The sequence below is a fragment of the Dasypus novemcinctus genome, chromosome 2 (genome assembly GCF_030445035.2).
Source record: "Dasypus novemcinctus isolate mDasNov1 chromosome 2, mDasNov1.1.hap2, whole genome shotgun sequence".
NCBI classification, from domain to species: domain Eukaryota; kingdom Metazoa; phylum Chordata; class Mammalia; order Cingulata; family Dasypodidae; genus Dasypus; species Dasypus novemcinctus.
In genome coordinates this window covers 117,995,496-118,020,413 of record NC_080674.1, presented here as the reverse complement: position 1 = coordinate 118,020,413, position 24,918 = coordinate 117,995,496, and the positions used below count along the sequence as shown (strand labels likewise).

Sequence of the window (24,918 nt, the reverse complement as noted above, 5' to 3'; positions counted from 1 at the left end):
AAAAAAAAGGGGGGAATTATGCCCAGAGGAACACACCAGTTTATAAACATAATATATATTTTTTGGAATTAATAAATAATATCATACTGCTACAGTAGCTGACTATAAAGTCACTACAAAGATAACCTTGAAGGTTAAAAATCTATGATGGCCCACTGGGTGGACTGTGGGAGAGTGTGGGCTATGATGTGGACCATTGACCATGAGGTGCAGCGGTGCTCAGAGATGTATTCACCAAATGCAATGAATGTCTCATGATGATGGAGGAGGTTGTTGTTATGGGGAGAGGAGTGGGGTGAGGGGGGTGGGGAGTATATGGGAACCTCATATTTTTTTAATGTAATATTAAATAAAGAAAAAAATAAAATGTGATTAAACTTAAAAAGAAAAATCTATCAGAGGGAGCAGATGTGGCTCAGTCCATTGGGCACTCCCCTCTCATGTGGGAGTTCCAGGTTCTATCCCAGTGCCTCCTGGAGAAGACAAGCAGAAAGACCATTCCCCCAGAGCAAACCACCTGGGGGAAGACGGGGATAAATAAAGTTAAAAAAAAAAAAAAAAAATGATCAGAAACTGAGATTCCAGTAAGAGAAGAATTCAGAAATTCTATAACAGGACAGATAAACCAACATAAGCCTCCAGTGAACAAGCCTCATAGATTTTAGGCTTAAATGTCCAGGGCTTTACACATGCAAATGAATAACAACACTTTTAAAATTTAAGTTATAAAAAGCCTCTTAAAGCTAAAGAAAAAAGGTAGTCCAAGTTAGGAAGGTAGTTAAACTGCTGGAGCTGGTGTGTTCTACCCTTACTTTTCAGCTTTTCCTTACTAGCTCATTATTTTTCACATTTTTTTCCATCTAAGAAAAGCACAGTGGTAGCTTACAGAAAACACTGAAAATACTTTGAATAAAACACCAGTGGCAGTGCCCGTCTCCAGTGTAGTGGTGGGGAGTGTGTATTTTCAGTGCCTGCTACCCTCGTGTTACTAACTCTGGCTCTTATTCTGTAGTGTGGCTTCCTGTTGTGGTGCATGGCCCCAAGCCCCTCTAATGGGGCTGAACTGCTCTACAAGCGCATCATCCGTCCTTTCTTCCTGAAGCATGAGTCCCAGGTAGACAGTGTGGTGAAGGACCTGAAAGACAAAGCCAAAGAGACTGCAGATGCTATTACTAAAGAAGGTAAGACTCAGGGACAACTCAGTTCAGCATGTCCGAGAAGCTGTGATACACTGGACCCAAAGAGCAGGCTTCCTGGCCTTCTTGTCCTATAAGCTTTCTTATAGCCAACTGCCAAGGCTACTCAGTCATTTCCTTGCAGAAACATTGGCAGTACTGTTTACTTTCTCCAAGTTTCTTCTCCATGCAACATTGTCAGCAAATAAGAATCTCTGTGATGGGCAGATTTCAGAGAATCATCTCTATCTATATATAGGTACAATTTCTTGAACTTAGTTCAGATTGATCTGCTTAACACACTGTTCAAATGTCCTTTGTTCCAGGTCCAAGAGAATGCGTGTGTGCATGCAATCTCTCTCACTTTCTCTCAGCTTCTTCTCAGCAAATATTTGTTGAAATGCTTAATATATGTCAAGCATTGGGAATGAGCTAGTGGATAAAGGAGACCAGACTTCTGACCTGTTGACACTTAAAATCTAGTTGAGGGAAAGACAGACAATAAGTAAAATTTAGAAGTAGGCCATAGTGTATATTCAGTAGAGAACAGAGAGAAAGATAGAACAGGTAGAAATACAGGGAGTGCCAGGGCCTGCCTGGGATTAAGGTTATAATTTTAAATAGAATAATTTGGAAAGTCCTCACCAAAAAGGCTAGAGTTGAACAGACTTGAAAGTGGTAGAGGAAAGAACCATGGGGAAGAGTACTTCAGACAGAAGGAAAAAGCACATGCAAAAGTCTGAGGTGGGAGCATAGGGCTGGAAGGGAGTGCTCTATCAGGTTACTAGGAGACAAGGTCCTAGAAGTTGAGGGGCAGAAGTCTGGTAGGCTGATCACATAATGCTTATAGGCTTTTACTCCATGTGAGATGGAGGTCCTATTGGAGATTTTTGAACAGAGGAGCCACATGATCTGTCTTATATTTTAACAGGATCTCTCTGGCCACTGTAGTAAGAATAGCCTGAAGAGGGAGGAAATAGGGAGATCAGTAAAAAGGCTACCACAGTGAACTGGCTGTAGATGATGATGGTGGCGCGAGGCTCATAGTGGTAGCAGTAGGGGGTAAGAAGTCATTGGATTCTTGATGTATTTTGAAGGCAAAGCCAATAGGATTTCCTTATGGATCAGATGTGAAGTTTGTAAGAGAGGAAATAAGGATGAGGCTAAGCTTTTTAACCTGAACAAATGGAAGGACAAAACCGCCATAAGCTGAGAGAGACTTCCTTTCATGTTTAGAAAGGAAGATAAGAAATTCGTTTCTAGATACGGTAGGTTTGAGCTGTCTATTGGATATGTACATGGAAGACAGATCTGGGTTGGAGATATAAATTTGGGGTCATTAGTTTATAGATGGTATAGTAAGCATGAGACTAGATGAAATGGGGAGTCCAAGAAGTGAAACTAGAAAAGCGAAGAGGTCCAAGGACGGAGCCCTCTTAAGTAAATACAGATGAATGAGAATGCAGAGATGAGAAGCAACCAGCACTGGCCAGTTGAGATAGCAGGAAAATCGTATGTGTGGTATCCTTGTGGCATCCTTGGTGTACAGTGAAGGAAATGTTTGAAAGAGGAAGGACTGTTCCGTTGTGTAAGATGCTAGAGATGAGACAAATAAGATGAGGGCTGGAACCTGACCACTGAATTTAGGGATGAGATAGGATATAGTGTACAAATAGAGGGATTGGTCATAAGAGCAGAACAATTTCTTTATAATAACAGGAGGGAAATCAGGGCTTCTGAGTAGAAATACTGGTAAATGGTAGTATATAATGGTGGGAGCTTCTAGACGTGATTTTCAAATTGCTTCAAATTTCTCAGTAGGAAAGAAGACAGCTGAGTCAGGATGGCAAAGAGGAGACAATATGAACTAGTTGTCTAGAACAGGGGTTGGCAAACTTTTTCGATAAACAGCCAGATAGAAATATTTTAGGTTTTGTGGGCCTTAAGGTCTCTGTTAACTACTCAACTTTGTAGTGTGAAAACAGCTATAGACTGTACGTAAACTGTAGTTTGCCAGCCCGTGGTTTAGGACAGTAGGAAAGTGAATGGATCAGGATAGAGTGACATGGAATTGCCAGACAGTATTAAGGGCCCACTTGAAGTTTGTGTTCATGAGTTTAAAGTGAGACCAAGTGGCATGATTTTTTTTCCAGCCACATTCAGCTACATGAGTACATCTGCAAATAGGTGGAGAGTTGTGTTAAAGTGAATTTGTTAAGCAAGAACCATGAAGTTGAGAGTGGGACTCTGGAATGGTTTTAATGTTTTACCATGGAATTTAAACTAGGTTAAAGAGAGTGAGGAATAGTGAAAAAGGTGGTAAGATCAATGAATTATAAAATCAAGTGGGATGGAAGAACTCAGTCAGGATAAGAATGAGCTGATAGGAGGTGATGGTTGGAGAGTGAGATGCTTGACATTGAGATTATGGAGGGATTGCAGTTATTGGTAATGTCAAGGATAGTGGAAGTGAGTGGCTGAGGTAGGATGGAATAGGTAGGATAGAGTAGAAAGGTTATTGCAAGGATCATTTATCTCCTTATGGATATTGAAATTACCAATTACAGTAGTGTTAGAGAGTAACAATAAATTGGAAGCTCAAATCTTTAAGAAATGAGGTAGAGTAGGCCAAGGGTCAGGGATAACTAGAAAAAAGGAAGGCTAGTGAAGATAAAATCTGATCTAATGGCCTGAGGTTCTGAAAGTGGTAATGAAGAACAAAGACAGTACCTACCAGACTTGTATACCCAGGGGTAGTAGGCTTATGGGAGGAAAAAAGAAAAAAAACCATACACACACCATTTGAGAGGGTTGCAGGGAAAGCAGTGTTCTTGGGGGACAGCTAGATTTCTGCAACAGCAAGAAAGAAAAGGAAACGCTTGGAGAAATGGATAAGGATAAAGGAGATTTTGCTGATGATGAGCCTTGAGTTCCTGATGGCACTGTGTAAGGGTTTTAGGAATTTGAGAGAGGGGCATAAAATAGGGGATTGTTTTAGAGCTTCTTGGTAATTAGAATGTAGGATGAGAGGTGACCTGACCACTGGGAAAGTGAGAATCCTTACCAAGACAGTTCTTCGGCAGCAAGGACATCCCGGGGATAATGTGTTCTCCCTATTTCTCTCTCACAGACATCTGTCCTCTGGACTCCTATTTCTGGACACACAGCTCCAGTCAATAAATTTACATTTTCTAACTTATAGCTTTCACATTCTTCCAATTTGCAGTTTCTTTTTTTTTCTCAGGAGGTACTGGGGATTGAGTTCAGGGACCTTGTATAAGCAGGCGCTCAATCACTTGAGCTACATTCACTCTCCCCCAGTTTCTTTTTAAGCACTTTCTTTTCTTAGCTTAACCAGCAGCCTTTGGTGATGTCATTTCTGTCTAGTTTGTCCACATTTTCTAGCCTCTTGGTTCTCTTGACTATTAATACTCTAAAATCCAATTTTACTTTGATATGATACCTTCCTAAACGAGTTTGAGAAGTAAAATAAAAGTTAGAAAGAACTTAACATGCTGACATGACTTTTCTTAAAGTTTTAAGAAACTTAAAGTTTCTGGATTCACCAGGAAGTAAATTTTTACTACGGGTTAGTTAAAGAGAGGCTGTGATTTCTCTTGTTGAATAAAGGGAGAGCATTTGTCAGGCTGCTGGTAGACAAGGAGAAGCTCCTGGGTTCCATCAGAAAACAGCTACAGTTTATGGAATCTCACAGGAGGCCCTGGAGGCTTCCACATAATGCCTTCGCTCCCCATTTCACATGCCACACTGGTTCTTACAGCACATTCCAAGCCACTTGGCAATTTGTAAGAGAAAGGCTTAGTCTCTACAGATGTAAGAATATTTTATTGACGAAAATAGTATCTGCTTCATGTGGCCACCACCTCAAAGACTTGTGACAAAGTCTCCCTTCCCATCATAGGAGGAAATGGTGGCACAATGACAGAGTTAAAATATTTGTATACATATACTGTCATCTCTGGGTTTTCTGATTTTTGTCATCATGGGATATATGTGATAACCTAGTTGACATCAAATTGATATGTCGTGAATTTCTTGATCACTGTATGCCTAAGGAATCTCTGCTTTTTTTGATGCTTAAACGAGGACACAACAGGGAGGTTAGGTGATGTCACAAGGGAGCTTGACTAGCTGACCCTCAAGAATTTCTTTGCTCATATATTTAGGGTTTATGCTTTGAGCAGGTACTTTGTCCAACTTCCTGGAAATCCTTTTGGTCCTGACCACAAACCTTTTTGTGTTCTCACATGCTTATCCAGTAGCACATTAGGCACAGAGCCTGTGTTGCAAAGAGCTTTGATGTAATTTTCTTTCCCTTACCAGCCAAGAGAGCTACTGTGAATTTACTGGGTGAAGAAAAGAAGAGCACCTAAACCACTGGCTGAATGAAACCTTTCTGCCCTCTCTGTACCTTCCTGTTAAAGCTTAGTATTATATTAGGGACTGTGGTATAATCATTTTAATAATATTGCCTTGGGAACATTTTTGATATATTAAAAAAGGAATGTATTCTAAATTTTGTTTTGTTCTGCATACTTTTACCTTCTATACACATAGGAAGCATTTTAATTTAAATTTAATGCAGTGAGCTGTGTCCAAAATTTTGGAAAATTTATTTTATCTTTAGATAGGAAAGACATGTTGCTGTCCTGCAGGAAATATAAACTTAAAATAAAATTATATCCCACAAGCTGTGTACTTCACTGGATTCTTCTGCATGCATTTTTCTCTGCACTTATATTTAGGATACTCTTTTTGTTTCTTCTTCATGTAATGTACAATTTTATATAATTCTTACATGTTTTTAATGTATTTGTGCATAATATATAGGGAAATATTACTATGTAACATGCATAATGTTCCTGGGGAAAGGGATGGGGAAAGGTTGTACATGCCATTTGTAACTTCTGTACAATAAGACCACTTGCTAAAAGCTGAAGGTTCCATTGTGCTAGTATGATCTGCTAAATAATCTTGAGAAAATTAATACAGACATTTCAAATGAAGAGAGTTAAGTAAGAAATGAAGTTGAATGGAGGTTGGCCTGGTGTTTTCCTAACATTGTAGCAGCTGAGTACCAGCACAGCTTTGTAAAGCAGTTTACTGATAAATGGGGAAGTTTACACATTCATCAGTATGTGTAATCTACAGCTCCCAATTACCACTAGTAATACTGCCTTGTGGCCTTCTAAAAATCTGCTTATGAGTTTTAGCTGTGTCTGTTTTTAAGATACTAAAATAGAAACTATCCCTGTTAACACCTTTAAAACCGAGCAACATGTTGGTTTACTCTGGTTTCTTTCCTAATCTTGTTCCTTTTTAAACCATTTAAGGAATCTCCAAAGATTTGCCCAGCTGACTACAAATATGTTCTTGTTTAATATCATTAGCAAGAACATACTAATGACCACATCTAGCTCTAAGAGCAATTCTGGGGAATGAAGGAAAGCATGATATGATATAACCTTAGTAGTGGTGGTAGTGGTCATGTCAAACTTCCTTCACCTTTTTTCTCTGGCCTTTAAGGTCAAACATAAGAAGCCCCCCTACTTTACAAGTCAGAATCATTTGTAGTCCATTTTAAATGACTTCATCTTTATTCTTGGTTTAGATAAATTGTATATAACTACATAGTTTGAGTACAGAAAAAAAAAATTAAAATTCATGTCTCCAGCTTGACAGCCCAAATATCTTACTAATGTCTTATCTGGACCAGAAAAACTGAGCTTTACAACAAACTGTTAAGATCCTTTGGAATTACAGTAACCTAGACTAAAACAAGAGCATTACAAAAACTAATGAGATTAAATATTTAGCCAGTAAAATATTTTTTTAAGGTAAATAAAGATGATTAGTTCTTTTGGATATTAATCAGGTAAGATTATAATGGTGTTTCATGATGTAAAAACTTAAAAAAATATATCAAAAAGAGGAGACAATATTCTAAATGACTATGCCATTTATTTTTTTGGGGGGGAAAACTGGTTATCACAGGACATCTTATTGAAATTACCTTTAAACTATACAAAACAACTTAGAAGACAAACAATTATTTGTTATTTGGTATTGGGAGAAAATCAAGTCTTAGATTTGAAAAAAAATGTACCTTTAGGAGTATTTAAACCTTTTCTCAAAAATAAAGTGGCTGAAGAATGAAGATTAACAACTTCTAGCATACAGAATATATAATCAGATTGTTAGTAAACAGAATATATAACTTTTAATATACAGAATATATAATCAGACAAGTTGGGGAGGCATAAAAGTTTCTACTGCTCGTAACTACTTACAAGCTAATATTGTTTAAAAGCTACTATGGTAAATACATCCCAAATGCATTTTTTTGTCCCTTTGTTAGCATAACTATCTTACAGTGTGCTTCTGCAAGAGATTTAAGAAACTTAAGTCACTGTTTTTGGAATTCGAAGTGTACATATTAGAAGCAGCAGTTATGAGGCAAGCAATTCTTTCTGTTTAGAGTCTCTAAAGTATTTCCAGGGCTTGAATAATTGAAAAACTAATTTGGAGCCTGTGTTTAGCTGTTGAAGACAAGTGTTTATCTGTATATGACACATTTCCAAGTATTTCGTGAATCTACAGAATTTCTATTTAACATTTTAAATTCTTCAAAATAGAAGAAAAGAATTCCTGCGGCAGTTCTTCCCTTACTTGAAAGCTGCAATCTTCATTCATATCAACAAAGTTAACTGCTACTCTGGGGAGAGTCTATAACCGCAGCCTGAAGAAAATGAGCATAGCCTTTAGATAAGTTATCCCCTATTCTGAAGATGTCATGTATTGAGTGGAAATGGATGTAAATAAAGTTCAGTTATCTCATTTAACTGTTACTTCATTTTACTTTTTCCCCCATTTAACTTTGAATCACCTGAGCAAAATTGTAAGTAAATACAGATGAATCTTAATCACTGTGTAATTCCATTCCTCTCCAGCCTCTGGTGGTTACTGCCTGTCAAAGACTTTCCTAAAGAAAACATACTCAAAAAAAAAAAAAAAAAAAGTGGAGCTGGTATGGCTGAGTGGTTGAGTGCCTGCTTCACATGTACAAGGTCCAGGGTTCAATCCCTGGTACCTAAAAGAGCAAATAAAAATGAAAACATGCAACTAAGAAAATTTCTGTACATGATTAGCAGTAGATTTAAAGGAAATCTAAATCACTGCTTTCTACCTTTATATTGCATTACATGCACATAAATCTTATAGTGTATTGTATATACGTATTATTTTGATAATTGTAACACTTCTGCATACCTCTAAATCATTCTGGAATTTTCAAGGATGACACCAAGAAAATAAGAAAGGAACTTGAGAATTTTATTAAATAAATGACTACTTCTGAAAGGTGTGCTTTGATTAGCTTAGTCTCCTATATCTGGCTTTTCTATGTTTGCATGGTCTATAAGTTTAGAATCATGGTTTTTAGAATAATAAAGGTAAAATTTTAGCTCCTTAGCCATCAAATATTATAGTACTATTTAGCGTGGCAATAAAGTAAATATATTTGAGAATGATCTTAACTAAAAGATCTTCTGGCTCCTTACTATATTAGTTTATAAAACCTCTATTATAATATACACTTCATAGGATACCAATTGAGAGCAGTAAGAGGTTTTTTTGTTAGGTCAGTTGTCCTCAAACTGCAGTGTGCATAATGATTTCCTGGAGGGAGAGCATGTTAAAACAGTTTGGCTGCATACCCTAAAGTCTGATTCAGTAGGTTTGGGGCAGGGATGAAAAATTTGCATTTCCAACAAGTTTCCCAGGAATGTTGATGGTCCAGAAACTAAAAAAACACTGGGTTAGGTAAATGCTGTTTTTATACTTGGTTTGGTACACAAAGATTTTCAAGTCTGGCTACACATGAGAATCTGAAGAGCTTTCTAAAGACTTACCTACCTCTACCACCAGAAATTCTGATTTACTTGACCTAATGTGGTATTCTTTAAAAGCTCTTTGAGTGATTCAGATATGTAGCCAAAGTTTAGAACCCCTGGTTGAGGTCTATTTTGCCTAGTTAGTTGACCTTGCCTATTAGTTTCCTACAAAATTTACTGGCTTGCTAAAACACAAATTCTCTTACATTTCTAGAGGTGAGAAGTCTAAAATGGGTTGACAGTGCTGTGTTCCTTCAGGAGGCTTAGGGGGAAATCCACTTCTGTTTTTCCAGCTTCTAGAGGCTGCTTGCTTTTTTTTTACTACTTTTGTCCTCACATCTTCTCTGACTCCTTTTTCCCTCTTAAAAAGACCCTTTTATTTACATTGGGCCCACCTGGATAATTCAAGCTAATCTCTCCATCTCGAAAGTCCTCTTTGCCATGTGCGGTAGCATTCACAGGTTTCAGACATTAGGGTATGAACCTATTTATTTGTGGGAGGATAGTATTAGCCTACCACACCTGGTCTTCCTTTGGGAGTAGAGATCTCATTATAAAGTCATCCTTAATATCAGAAAAAACTGCAAAGAGTACATATAAATGTTGAGAGGAATTAAAGAGGATTGGTGAAAAATTAACCTATCCCCATCTAGGTAAGAGTGGAGGTTTAACCTCTGAATACAGTTTCTGGAGTTGGCAGATAGTGTTGGGGAAGGGACACTGAATTAAAAATAAGAGGGATAGACTGAATGCTAATTCAGAGTCCCCTCATCTAGCATTTTCCCACTAGACCCCCAGAATGCTCACAGGTAGACCTTTTCTCCTCTTGGGAAATTGGAAGACTTCTAGGGAAGCTGACCAGCCTAAGAGTTTATAAATTCTTCCCAAAATGTTCAAGCCAGATATCCTTTTAGTGACATTCACAGTCTGCAATATCTACTTACGTGCTTAGAACTTCCCATCAGTTTCTTGGACTTTCATTTTTAAATATAAGCAGAAAACCAGGAATGAGACAAATTGCTTAACATGATAGAGATCAAAATAAAAATAGGGAAGGGAAAAAAAGGAACTTGTAAACAAAAAACTAAGTCATACCCTCCAAGAAATAAGTAAAAAATTGCATCCATGAAACAAAACAAGAATGCTAGGAAAAAAAAATTCAATTGACAAAAACAAAACAAAATTCAGAAGTTGAAAAGGTGACAGGAGAAAATCTAGGAAGTAGAGCAAAAAAGAAAATAAATGGATATTAGAGGGGAAAAAGATAAGAGAATTTGAGGACTAATCCAACAGGTCCAACATCCAAATAAGGAGTTCTAAGACAGATCAGAAAGGGGGAAAAATCATCAGTGAAATTTCTCAAGCAAATTTCCAGAACTGAAGCATATAAGTTTCTAGATTGAAAGGTCACACTGGATATTCAGCCCAATGGACAAAAAAAGAGTCACACAAAGTACACTACTGTGATATTTCAGAATGCTGAGAACCTGAAATTGTGAGTTTCAGCAAGAAAAGAGCAAAGTCACAATTGATCATGAACCAGTAAAAGAAACCATGAAACAATGCTTCTGTAATAAATATTTTTAAAGATTTATTTATTTCTCTCCCCTCCCCCCCCTCCCCGCGTTGCCTGCTCTCTGTGTCCATTCGCTGTATGTTCTTCTGTGACCTCTTCTATCCTCATCAGAGACACCGGGAATCTGTGTTTCTCTTTGTTGCGTCATCTTGCTGTGTCAGCTCTCTGTGTGTGCGGGGCCATTCCTGGGCAGGCTGCACTTTCTTTCACGCTGGGCGGCTTTCCTTACGGGGCGCACTCCTTGCACATGGGGCTCCCCTACACGGGAACACCCCTGCGTGGCGCGGCACTCCTTGTGCACATCAACACTGCGCATGGGCCAGCTCCACATGGGTCAAGTAGGCCTGGGGTTTGAACCGCGGACCTCCCATGTGGTAGGTGGATGCCCTATCCATTGGGCCAAGTCCGCTTCCCTAATTCTATTAGCTAAACTTTAAGGGTAGAATGATGACATTTTCAGACATACAAGGTCTAAGAACATTTACCTCCCTTACATTTTTCCTAGGGAAATACTGAAAATGTGCTACCTAACACAAGAAAATATATGGATACAGTAAATAGATATCCAAACAGTAAAGCAGTAAAGGGATACCCCAGATGATGGTGGAGAGAACCCAGAGGGAAAACTGTGCATTAGGCTAAAGGTACTCTGTATGGATTAGAACCAGGCAAAAGGCTCCAAAAGACTAAAGAAGATGGAATAAAAGTGAATGAACTTTTTTAAAGGCCACCTTCTTTGACAACTTATAATTTGTGGTTGAATAAGTCATAAATATTTAGAAAACTAAGCAAATGAAAGAACATGACAGCTGCAAGGAAAACAAAAATAACCACAGCATACTTCAGGGCTTCTCAAACTTTAATGTGCATAACCATCACCTGGGGATCTTGTTAAAAGGATTCTGATTCTGTGCTGGGGCCAGAGATATACTGTAGATGCTAGGTGAGGCCATTGCTGCTGAACCCCTGACCCTGACCACACTTGAGTAACAAAGGTATTACATCCCTTAGCTATGACTGGCATAAATGGTAATGATGTAAACTATTACAGGGTCAAACAATGAAATATGCTGGTAGGATGGACAGGTGGAAAGCATGCATACAAGTGGTGGAGAAGGGAGAAAGGAAAACCAAGTCTTCATAGGGCAGTTAATGCCTGTAACTGAAACAAATGCTATTAAAACTATACGATTCTTTAAATTATGTCCAAATATAACTGATAAAAATAAAGTCTTTAAAAAGTGGGCAAAGGTCAGAACACTGAAAAATATAAATGGCATTTCAACATGCGAATAAATGCCCAATATTGATCATTTATAAAACATACCATTTTTCACTTATCAACTGGCAAAGAAAAGTTCAATAATGCACTGATTGCAAGAGCAAAGGCAATTCAGCGGAGTGAAAACAGTCTTTTCAACAAATGGTGTTAGAACAAATGGACATCCACATGCAAAAAAATTAATCTACTGATCTTACACCTTTCACGAAAATTAACTCAAAATAGATCCTAGATCTAAATGTGAAACAAAACTGTGTAAAACTTCTAGAAAACTAGGAGAAAACCTATGTGACCTAGGGTCTGGCACTGAGTTTTAGATACAACACCAAAAGCATAATCCATGAAAGAAAAAATTATTTTTTCACAGGTAATGTTCTGTGGTCAAGATGTGATCCTGTAATTAACAGTTGGACTTCATTAAAACTTCTCTGCAAAAGATACTGTTAAGAGACTGAAAAGCCACAGATGGGGAGAAAATATTTGCAAAACTTATCTAGCAAAGACATATCCAAAATAATGCACTGATTGCAACAATATGAGGAAACAATTCATTGTTACAGCAATGGTTCTGAAATATTTTTAGACAATTCTTATTGCCCTATAACTAACCGTTTTGGATTCCAGTTATCTTGTCTGTGGCACCCTTTTAAGTTGGCTGCCCCAGCATCCATTCCTTTATTTTTAGATTTTTATTATTTCTTTCCCCTTCCCCGCTCGCCCCCCCTCTCCCCCCCAGTTGTCTGTTCTGTGTCCATTTGCTGTGTGTTCTTCTGCATCCGCTTCTATTCTTTCAGCAGCACGGGAATCTGTGTCTCTTTTTGTTGCGTCATCTTGCTGTATCAGCCCACCATGTGTGCGGTGCCATTCCTGGGCAGGCTGCACTTTCTTTCGCCCCAGGCGGCTCTCCTTACAGGGCACACTCCTTGCGCGTGGGGCTCCCCTATGTGGTGGACACCCAAGTGGCACAGCACTCCTTGCATGCATCAGCACTGAGCGTGGGCCAGCTCACCACACAGGTCAAGAGACCCTGGGTTTGAACCGTGGACCTCCCATGTGGTAGGCAAACACACTATCCATTGAATCAAGGCCAATTCCCAGTTTAATGCATTTTAAAGCTGTGAACTCTGGGTTCATTTAGGAATCAACTGGGACTGTTTGATTTCAAGTAATGAAAACTTAAAACAGGGATTTATTGAAATGCTACACGGTAACTGACAGAACTTAAGGAAAAGCTAAACAACCAGGCCTCAGGAAGAACAGGAGTCAGGACAACTCAAACTTGACCATTAGATAGCTTAGCTTCCATCACTAGCTGTCCTGTATTTCTACTCCAGATTCAAAATCCTCAGAAATAATAAACTTGCATAGCTTGGGTCTTGTCCTGTAATTAACAGCCCTTCCTGAAGCATACATAGTCAAGGAAGGCAGGTCCCAAAAGAACTGTTCAGCAAACAACATACAGCTATATAGGAATTCTCTTAAAATTTACACAAAAATCACCACTTTCAGAAATAGTGCTTTGGAATAAAGTCAGAAGCACCAACCCAATTTAGTTTCTTGAAATAAGTGTACCTCAAAGTGCTTGAGGGAGCAGATGTGGCTCAAGCAGTTGAGTGCCTGCTTTCCCACACGGGAGGTCCAGGGTTTGGTTCTCAGTGCCTCCTAAAGAGAACCATCAACAAGCAAAAACAAAGGAGCAGACAGCAAGCAGATGAGGGAGCCAACTCAGGGGAACCAATGTGACTCAGTGATTGAGCACTGGCCTCCCCCACATCAGGTTACAGGTTCAATCCTGGGTCCTGATACCTCAAAAAAAAAAAAAGAGGGTGGGTGGATGTGGCTCAAGCGGTTGAGTACCTGTCTCCCATATGAGAAGTCCCAGGTTCAGTTCCCGGTGCCTCCTAAAAAAAAAAAAAATGAAAAAACCCAGGGAAGCCAATGTGGCTCCATGGTTGAGCACCGGCTTCCCACATATGAGGCCCCAGTTTCAATTCCAGAAGTAGTACCTCAAAAAAAAAAAAGCTAGAAAATATGTAATTTTAGAAACTCCAGTGAAATGAATATTTATAACCCTATGAAATAAGCAGATCTAAAGCTTAAAATCCAGGACTTACACATGTTAAAACACTGACAATTAAATTACATGTACAGATGAATCTGATATATACACTGGGTATTCATAGACCCTATAGAAGTTTGATATTATTGATGAATTCCAAAAAGAAATATTGGATTATGTTTGTAAACTGGGCATATTAGATTATATGGGATTCATAGGTTTACTTAAGTAATTATGTAAACCTCTTGTGCCAGTAGGGCATTGAGTCCCCACCCTTTGGTGGGTAGGGACTCAGATAAAAGGCCTGGCAAAGGATAGAGCTGAGGGTTTTTGATGTTGGAGTTTGATGCTGAAGCCTTAAGCTGGAGCCCCAGGAAGTAAACTCACAGAGGAAAGAAAACCAAGCCCCAGGAAGAAAGGAACCAGGAAGCCTGAATCCTTGTAGACGTCAGCAGCCATCTTGCTCCAACATGGGAAAACAGACTTTGGTGAGGTAAGTAACTTACGCTTTATGGCCTGGTATGTGTTAAGTTCCTAACCCAAATAAATACCCATTATAAAAACCAACCAATTTCTGGTATTTTGCATCAACACCCCTTTGGCTAATGGTTAAATGTGATTTAACCACTTTTTTTGTTATCTTTTTTTAAAAAAGATACCTAGATCACACAAAATGTCACATTAAAAAAATATAAGAGGTTCCCATATACCCCACTCCCCATACCCCCGACTCCTCCCACATGATTTAACCACTTTAGGTTTTAGGCTCACACTAAGCTTCCACTACCCATTTTATTCCCTTAATTCCCTCCTCTCCTGGCATTAATTCATAAGCAGAAGCTACAAAAGCCAGTTTCAAGTTTTATTTCATTAACTTGGAAGGTGAACAAAATATGTATTTCAAATTTTATTAAACTTATTTATCTGAAACAGGTTTACATAGAGGATAAAGAGATAAAGGATATCAAGTAACTTATTCAGTTCATTACTCTTTAAAAAATATGCCTTTCTTTCACAAAAGTTCTGCATTGGAAGGCAAAAAAAAAAGTTTTCTTTTATATTGTATAAAAGCTAGATGCAAATTTCTGACATAAATTTCTTTATTTCATTGTCAACTCTGATGCTGAAGCCAGGAGACATGAATGTTCACAGTTCAGTTAAATGATGCAAAACAAAAAGCTTCTTCTCTTTTCCTCAGATTCAAACTGGAATCCTCCATTTGTGTCTCCTATAGGAAATACTTCTCATACAAAGTCACTTCTTTTTCTTCCCTTTCCCTTTTTTACTTCCCTCTCCTTGCTGAAGACTTTGGTCACCACCTCCTGTTTTTTGTGTCCTTGTTTTTAGTTTAGGTATCATTTCTGCTGCATACAACATTACTGACTTACCTAGGAACCAGAAATTAGGCTTAGTGTATAATATGAAAAAATAAGACGCAAAAAAGTCATTAACCTGAATATCATAAAGTCCAGAAAACCAGCACTACATCAAGAAAACAGGAAGGATTTTTTTAAAAAAATCAAATAACCGTGAAGATAATGACTTGCTCAAGTGGGGGCCTCTGCTGGAGAAAATGAAGTATTGAGAATGAGAACATTGCTGAAAATATTTAAATGAACAAAATCAAAATTTAAAACACTAAGTTTGAAACAAAAATTCTGGTCTTAGTCCTAGCAATTGGGCTGAACATCAAAGGGAACTATAATAATGATTTTGGAAACAAACAGTCAGACTATCACTGTACCTTTAAGTTACCAAAGCACATGGTCTCTTGGTCTTATAACCAAAAACAAATGTCATTAAGGTACAACAGATCTTACTTAATGCTCAAACGATCTATGCATAAATGCACTCCTACTCTATGTACCTACACACCTAAAGCTTCCAATTCCAGTAGCTGCCTTTTTTTTAAAATAGTAGTTGCCTAATTTTTAACGCCAACACAGTAAGCCATTCAGCTTTCTTCTCTTTTTACTATCTTACTGTTTTCTTATTGGATACTGGACATGACATTCTTTCAATATTTACATCCACTTTATTTACTAGTCAAATCAAAGTGTTGTCTTTTGAGAGGTAGTATAAAAAGATATCAAATAAGAGAAAGAACACATCCGAATATACTACCTCCTACCTTCTGAGTCAGAATCCAAGTTTCTAGGCACATTTGCCAATCCTGACATGTTTTGGTATAAAAAAACCAATCTATGTTAATTCAACTAAAAACAACTAAGTTGTGATTTTGGGGATTCTGTCATGGAAAAAAATACAAAATAAGTGAATAGCTCCTTTTTTTAAATTAAAATATCTTTTTTAGAAATAAAAAACTCAGAAAAGTAAAGAATAACATGTAAACAAACATCAGTATTCCTAACAGAATTAATATTTTGGGACACTGATTGTCAATTTTGTTTTGTTATTGTTGTTTTCAGAGATATACAATATTAAAGGTACCGTCTTCTGATCACTACCTCCCAGTCCCCACTTCCCATCTCCTGCCCAATGTGAGATAAATTACTGTCTTATTAAGATTGGATGTATCCTTCCAGTACATTTCAAAAACATTTACACAGATATATCAAAAAACAATTATTTTGTATTTAAATTTACCTATATAGTACCATACTATACATACTGCTTGCTTTTTTCACTCAATATTACTAGAAATTAATAGAAATAATTAATATTAATTAATTTCTATTAATAATTATTAATAGAAATCATAATTAATAAGCCATCTGAAAAGTTAATTAACACCTGACCATTTAATGATTTTATATTCTTAAACTAGGGGCAATGATGGACTTTCAGAGGCTTATGAAATGTTCACCAAAAAAATTTTTTTAGAAGAATTAGTTGGTTTCACCACCTTCATAAAGACGTCCTTAACGTAAATTAAGTCAGAACCACTGTTTGCCTCTTGACAGTGGTAGCAATCCTTTCTCCAAAATCTGTAGAATGCAAATTATGGTTTTTACCTTTCAAAAGGTTAGTTTCAGAAACTTTTGTGTTTTACAGGAATAACGTTATTTCCATACCCTATTCATTCATTTTAAAAAAGCTTACGTGATGGGAATTGTATGAGACAAAGACTGCCATCTTCCTGTTTGAGCTGGACACGGACTCTGCCCCTGTACTGGACATCCCGATTCCATTCTCTAGAGTACATTTTATTTTTCTAATTAAAAACAAAACAAAACAAAAAACAAGCACAGGCATTGTTTAAGAAAGTTATTAAATCAAAGATATTAGTATGGGAAATAGTGATGAAAGAATATTATACCTCAAGAAATGCATTAAGTCCAACTGCCAAACATACATCTTGAATCTCTGTAGCTGTAGGATTTTCAACAGCCTGAAACAGTTTAAAAACGAAAACACCAAACAGTTTAGTTTCAGGTGGATAAAGCCACACTGTTGTGTAAACCCTTTCAAATAGTATTACTATGATCAAAACTCTAGGTTTCCTTTTTTACTAGGTACAGCTACTTCAACTTTAAAAAATTCCTGGGAATAATACCAATTTATACTTGTGTGTCCACTTCCCTTCTAACAGAATGTAAACTTCATGAGAGCAAGGACTTCATTTCGTTCATCAGTATATTCCCCAGCACCTGGCCTGGTGCTTGGAAAGAAGAAGATACTTGATGAATATTGATTGTTAAATACTATTACAGATAAAATCCTTTTAAAAAACTCTTTGACAGTATCTACTAAAACTGAACATAAGCATTCCCTACGGCCCTGCAATTTCACTCGTAGGTATATATCCAACAAATATGTGTTCACCAAAAGATCAGGAATGTCCATAGTAGCACTATAATGGTAGCCCCAAACAAGAAATAACTCAATCATCTATCAACAGTAGAATGGGGAAACGGACTTTGGCCCAGTGGTTAGGGCGTCCGTCTACCATATGGGAGGTCCGCGGTTCAAACCCCGGGCCCCCTTGACCCGTGTGGAGCTGGCCATGTGCAGTGCTGATGCACGCAAGGAGTGCCTTGCCACGCAAGGGTGTCCCCCGCTTGGGGGAGCCCCACGCGCAAGGAGTGCGCCCGTGAGGAAAGCCGCCCAGCGTGAAAAGAAAGAGCAGCCTGCCCAGGAATGGCGCCGCCCACACTTCCCGTGCCGCTGACGACAACAGAAGCGGACAAAGAAACAAGACGCAGCAAATAGACACCAAGAACAGACAACCAGGGGAGGGGGGAAATTAAATAAATAAATAAATCTTTAAAAAAAAAAAAAAAAACAAAAAACAGTAGAATGGACTCTGATATATTCATACAATGCAATGCTATAGAGTAGCGGATTTCAACCAGGCAATTCTGATACCCAAGGGCCATCTGGAAATGTCTGGAGACATTTTTGATTGTCAGAACTGCAGGAGCAGAGTGTACTGGCATCTAGAGGATAGAGACCATGATATTCCTAAGCATCCCACAATGCATAAGACAGCCCTCTACAACAAAGAATTATCCAGTCAAAATGTTAATAATGGTGCTGTTCAGAAATCCTGCTAACAGAGCAATGAGAATTAACAAATTATACTGAAAAATGCCAATAAATCTCATAAGCATAAAGTTCAGTGAAAAAAGCCAGATATAAGAGTACATAGTGTATAATTACATTTATATAGAATTCAAAAACAACTGAAAGTACTCTTTGGGGAAGTGGATGTGGCTCAGGTGACCAAGCTCCTGCCAACCATACAGGAGATCCGTGGTTTGGTTCCCAGTGCCTCCTAAAGAAGACAACAAGCAGGTGTGGCAAGCTGACACAACAAGATGACATAACAAGAGACACAAGAAGAAATACAAAATGAGAGACACAATAAAGCAGGGAGCAGAGGTTCCCAGTGCCTCCTAAAGAAAACAAGCAAGACAGTGAGCTGATGCAATGGGCAGGTGTGGCAAGCTTATGCAACGAGATAACGCAACAAGAGACACAAAAGGTAAAAAACATGAGAGAAACAACAAAGCAGGGAACAGAGGTGGCTCAAGCAATTAGGTGCCTCTCTCCTACACTGGAGGTCCCAGTTTCAGTTCCTGGTGCCTCCTTAAGACACAGCACACAGCAAGTGTAAACAACGAGGGGGTGGGGAGAAATAAATAATCTTAAAAAAAAGTAATCTCTGGTGTCAGAAGTCAGGATAGTGGTTATCTTTATATTTGTGAGTGTATATGGGGTGGGAGGAACAGTGACTGGGAGGGGACATAAAGGAATCTTCTAGGGTGCTAGTTAATGTTTTCTCTTTAATCTGGGTGCTGGTTACCCAGGTGTGCTCACTTTGTGAAATTACACTAGTCACTATCTTTGTTACCATGGTTTGATATCAGGCATTATTCTCAACAAGTGCTTTGGCATCTTCTCTTTTATTCTGATGGAGCAAAGCTGACTTTCCTTTACACATTTAGGCAGAAAAATGGAAGATTTAAAATAATACAAAAATAACTAATTCACTTCTTTACCCCAAGTTATCATAAATTTGTTGCTGATGACATCAGTTTTGAAAAAAAAAAAAAAGGTCCTTCACTTGACATTAAGCACTTTCCAAACTTAAGCCTCCAGGCCAACTAAGAATTTAAATTTTCCTTACCCAAAGAACATAAGGGAGAAATCTTTTTTTCTTTTTAAGGAGGTACCAAGGAAGGACCCAGAACATTTTATGTGGGAAGCAGGGGCTCAATCACTAAGCTACATCTGCTTCCCAATGAGAGTTGGGTTTTTTGTTTGTTTTTAGGAGGTACCGCAGATCAAACCCCAGAATCTTGTACATGGGAAGCAGGCCCTCAACCACTTGAGCTACAGCCGCTCCCCAATCATATTCTTTTAAAGCTATATCGCCTACTTTAAAAAGGATTAATTTCAAAATAACTTTACCCCCTCCAAAAAAAAAGACAGAGAAAGAAAAAATAGTGAACATAAAACTCACCAAGCCTGACTATTTTTTCAAGTTTTTGTTTACATACTTTTTAAAAGCCTCAATAGCATTTTGGACATTAGGTTGTACAATGTCATAATTTTAATTTCCTTTATTAAGGGGGAAATGGTCATAACCTTGGCTTTTAAGAAGACCTCCACGTCACTACAAACACAGGCTCATGAAGAACTATTTTAAAAATTTCTTCAGCTATGAATTAGTGTCTTTCTGTTTCACCAATATTAAGGAAAGCACCCCAGTTCACAGTGGCTGTTTTAAGGTCTAGGGAAATTAAGTAAAGTAAAAGAAACCCATATGTCAATTCCTTAAGGACAACCTCCCCTCACTCCTCAGGACCGAGTTGCCAATCACCTCTCACCTTTTCTATGGGGATCCGCCTCCCCTCTGCAATGGTTTTCTTGTTATTTAAATAAGCAGGATAAATACAAATGAACCTGCCACAGAAAAAGCACAGCCGGTATCAGCAGAGCGATATTTCCCCAAACTCATTCATTCAATCATCATCATTGCCATCATCATCACGATTGCGGGTACAGCTATACTATTATTTACTCAATATTTTTTTAAGTTGCCTTTTACTTAACCTGCTTAAAAAGAAAACTTTGCTTGACTACCTTAGATGGAAAAACTGACACCGTTTTCTAGAGAAGGTAATTGTTTTAAAAACATGCAATAATAACAAAGCAATGCCGTAACTGTTCAGTTAGATATAGCTGCCTATCAAAGTTGTTGGGGCTGGGACCCGCTTTCATATATACATGAAAGTATGGTGTTAGAGGTATTAAAGACCCAAACGAGCTTTTCTTAACGTAATCAAACAAAATGGAGAACAGATTTGTCACTTTGTGATTCTGTGTTACTTCATGCCATGCCCACGGAGGACCCAAAGTCCTTTGTCCCACACACAGAAAACCTGAGCTGGAATCGTCACCCGCTGCCCGAGACAGCAACTTAAGGGGCCTGGTGGGAGGCCGGCGCTGCTGGCCTCGCGAAGGAGTAAGGGCGGGGGCCGAGCCCCAAAGGCAAGACCGTCCTCCACAGGTGGGCGGCGCAGCACCCTCGGGTCCTTCTGCCTCAGGACCCACCTCCCCAGGACCCACCTGTCCTGGTCTGCAGGGGACCGCGCGGAGGCGCAAGCCATCTCCACCCGAGTCCGCACAGCGACAGCCTGAGCCCCTCAGGTAAGAAGTCCGCCGGAACTCGGCCCTGAAGGGACCGCAGAGACCGCCCTGTCTTCCGGCGGAAGTCCTGCCCACCGAAACGCCTCCGCGCCCGCCGCTTTTCGCCGCTGGTTTGTGTCTACCGCTGTCACTCGGGGCTAGGTTCCTTAGTTTTTGACGTGGCAGGCGAAGCGGGTGTCCTGGGAGGACAGGAAGCTTCGGATTCTTTCCCTTCTCAAATCTCGCCCGCGAGAGTAACAGATGCTCGCTCCTAAAAAGAAGTTAATTTTTCACGCTCCTTTTTGCTCGGTTTCTCTGGAGTTTGGTTGGTGCTAGATCACCTCACCCGCCGGCGAGGGCTCTACCCATAGGGGGAAACTGCTTTCGAGGGAAAATGCAGGAAATTAGCGCAGGGAAGGAAATGTCTTTTATCCCATCCAGAGCCCAGGTGTTTGATTTCGACTTGACAAAATGGATTTTTATAATAGTGGGATTAGCAAAGTTACTGGCACTGTGTTTCAGTATACTGTATAAACGTTAGGAACTTGGCTACACGTTTTTAATTTCTGGAGGACACCTACCTTAAAATTTACTATATTTTTGCATACCTTAGGTTGCTTGCACAGGACTATTATGGCTTTTCCGTTGTTCAACTCAACACACCTTCACTGCCATTTTAATACTGGATGTTTATTTCATACCTACAAATGTCTCAGGCACTTTGGAAAAAGACCAGACAAGATTATCTAAATACTGGTTCTCTTTTACAGATGAAATGACATACCAACCAAAACAAACAAAAAAACGAGCAAACTCGCAAAGCCTGGGTCTCAGTGAGATTAGGTAATCAGCCCATTCAGTAGAGCAGAGCACAGATCCTCAGTGAGGTCTGCCTGGTACAGTGAGGGGACTGACGTTTCTCCTGTCCCTTGCTTCCTGCCTCTTGATCTCCTTAGTTGTTTCTTAGTACCTGATCAAATTAGGTGTTGGTGTAAATAAATAATTCGTACTGCTTTCTAAAGTGTACATGATTCCTGTAAAAAGAACTTCAAAAGATAATAAAGGTAGATTTAAGGATGAAATGAATTCAACCTTTAAAATAAATAGTTAACCTGCTTTAGAACTTTGCTTTAACATTTTAGTTGAAAAGACTGGAAAATGAACAAGGTAATCTGAGGCTTAATACATACAGTAGCCTACTTAAAATGGAATTGTTTACTTAGGTCATGTAAGTGGAGACACAAGGGACAATGTTAAAATTGGTGGTTACAGGAAGTGGATGTGACTCAACAGATACAGCGTCCATCTACCATATGGAGGGCCCAGGGTTCGATACCCAGGGCCTCCTTACCTGTGTGCTAAGCTGGCCCATGCACAATGCTGCCACACACAAAAGTGCTGTGCTGTGTAGGGCCGCCCCCGCTTAGGGGTGCCCCATGCATAAGGAGTGCGCCCTGCAAGGAGAGCCGCCTGGTGTGAATAAACTGCAACCCACCCAGGAGTGGTGCTGTACATGTGGAGAGCTAACGCAGCAAGATGACGCAACAAAAAAGAGACGCAGTTTCCCAGTGATTCTGAATAATGCAAGTAGATGCAGAAGAACACACAGTCAATGGACACAGAGAGCAAACAATGGGGGGGAAGGAGAGAGAAGTAAATAAAATAAATCTTTAAAAAAAAAAGAAATTGGTGGTTACATTACCTGGTTCATACATTCTAAGGGAATGAAGAATGATGGAGCTTCTTATTTTTGAGTGTCAATCTATAGTTAGCCCTCACTACAGTATTGCTAAAATGTACAAATACAAAAAAGAAGGAAAAAAGCAATGCTGTTACCATGCTGGTCATTAAAGAAACAATAACCTAACACAAATTTTTAAAATGTTTATGCTTCTGCAAAAGCAGGTTAAATTAAAGAAGGATGAGGCTGGACATGGAAAATAGTAAAGATTATGAAAAGGCTTTCGGATTGATGATATTTGTTTTCATATCTCATTTTTGTCAAACTATCTTCCTTTTATTCATACAGTAGTGTCACTAAATTCAGCCTATCAATCTTGGTTAAGGCTGTTGAGTGGTTTAACAAAGAAAATGGGAAGAAGAAATCAAGGTGGGTAAGAAAATTTTTCCTAAGACTTGTAAGAATTGAAAGTGGGAGGAGGAAAAGGGTTGAAGAAGAGGTGTGATGTATATGTGAGTGGAGGGAAGGAGGACTGCTAGAGGTGTAAATAAACTGTGCGATTTATAGAAAAAATGATATGGAGAGGAAAAGGTGGGTTCCAACTGAAATAGTGAACATCTCAGTTTCTAAAATCATTGTAGCATCCTGCATTACCAGAGTTTTCATTGGCCATGCTACTCACATAGGAACTTAACCTCTTACCATTTTGCTGCCTCCTCTTTTATCATTTCCCATCTCTCCTCCTCAGCCCCCTATTCCTGGATTACCCCAAGAATTCTGAATTCTTGCCTCTCTTATGAAGCCCAAGTAAACCTATTTGTTTTGTATAGACTAATTAATCTGTCAAACACCAACAGTCTTTTGGTACCACGGTTTTCGCCAATTTCTCTTTGTAAGTTTAGGTTTCATACATTTGATGCTGTATTATTTGGTGTCTAAAAAAGGTTCATAACTGCTGTTCATCTTATTTTCTTTATGTCTTATGACTTTTATCCAGAATTACACTGCTTGATGTTAATGTTGCTGTTACTGCTTTCTTTGCATTTGCTTGTGCAAATGTGGCTGCACTTTCAGTTTTATTCATCCTGTATCATTTTAAGTGTCTTTAATTAATGGCATGTAGTTGGATGATTTTGTTACTTGATCCAGTATGGGCATGATCATAATATGTATTTAATACATTTATTATTTGGTATTACTTCAAGCAGTCTTTTTTTTTTTCTCCCCCCTCTCCCCACCCTGTTGTTTTCGCTGTGTTCATTTGCTGTGTGATCTTCTGTGTCTGTTTCTCTTTTTGTCTTCTCTTCTTGTTTTCTCCTCTAAGATTCACCAGGATTCCATCTCGGGGACCTCTGATGTGGAGAGAGGTTCCCTGTCACTTGCGCCACCTCAGTTCCTGGTTTCTGTTGTGTCATGCCTGCCTTGACTCTCCCTTTTGTTTCTCTTTTGTTGTGCCATCATCTTGTTGCATGGCTCGCCATGCGGGCACTGGTTTGCCTCGCAGTCACTTGGCTCGCCACGCGGACACTGGCTTGCCGTGCAGGTCACCACATGAGCATTGGCTCACCATGTGGGCACTGGCTCACCGCACAGACACACCTCTACCAGGAGGCCCCGGGGATCAAACCTGGGTCCTCCCATATGGTAGACATGAGCCCAATTACTTGAGCCACATCTGCTTCCTTCAAGTAGTCTTAATTGTTATCTCTTGGCTAGTGATTTGTATGGAAAATTTAATTTTTGAATAGTTGAAGTTGTCACTAAATTTTTAAAAAAATCTAATTTGTATTTTTCTAAATTAGATGTAAATTATCTATTGATACTGCCACCACATGGTTGGAAATTTAGCATGCTTTTACATCTTCCTTCCCTTCTAACCCCTTTTTCCCATTTTGGGTTGGAATAATCTGGAATTTAAAATTAAAATTGTTTAGCACTTTATCTTTTGTTTTGAGTTACTCAGACATTCACATTTAGATTCATTATTTTATTTACACAGTTATTCAAAGTTAAAACTATTTTATTGTTCAGAATTCTTTCCTTAATATTATCTTCTTTTATTTTCATTGCATTTCTTGGACAGCTGGAATATTGTTGTAGACATATATCATAGCTTCAGGATGTCCAGTGACTT

The 24,918-nt window shown here is 38.8% G+C and overlaps 2 protein-coding genes across 4 annotated transcripts in view; one reads left to right on the top strand and one right to left on the bottom strand.

Moving 5' to 3' along the window:
• Window positions 1-8,038, top strand: part of REEP5 (receptor accessory protein 5) — a 59,116-nt gene extending 51,078 nt beyond the window's left edge. The window contains exons 4-5 of the mRNA XM_004480291.4: window positions 1,013-1,181; window positions 5,520-8,038. Of these exons, the coding sequence (XP_004480348.1) occupies window positions 1,013-1,181; window positions 5,520-5,569 (219 nt within the window). The 3' untranslated portion in view covers window positions 5,570-8,038. The remainder of the gene's footprint in view (window positions 1-1,012; window positions 1,182-5,519) is intronic.
• Window positions 8,039-14,853: 6,815 nt separating this feature from the next.
• Window positions 14,854-21,169, bottom strand: SRP19 (signal recognition particle 19). Of its 3 annotated transcripts, none has more exons than XM_004480286.1 (5): window positions 21,044-21,169; window positions 20,302-20,377; window positions 17,286-17,357; window positions 17,069-17,180; window positions 14,854-15,393 (listed from the first exon to the last, which is right to left on the bottom strand). In XM_004480286.1, the coding sequence occupies exons 1-5, from the start codon at window positions 21,082-21,084 to the stop codon at window positions 15,260-15,262; spliced, it is 435 nt and encodes a 144-aa protein (XP_004480343.1). In that variant the 5' UTR covers window positions 21,085-21,169; the 3' UTR covers window positions 14,854-15,259. The 3 variants fall into 3 exon arrangements, with proteins under 3 accessions (XP_004480343.1, XP_004480345.1, XP_023440922.1); XM_004480288.3 differs by lacking the exon at window positions 14,854-15,393 and adding an exon at window positions 15,400-15,569; XM_023585154.3 differs by lacking the exon at window positions 14,854-15,393 and adding an exon at window positions 15,400-15,566.
• Between the last annotated feature and the right edge of the window lie 3,749 nt (window positions 21,170-24,918).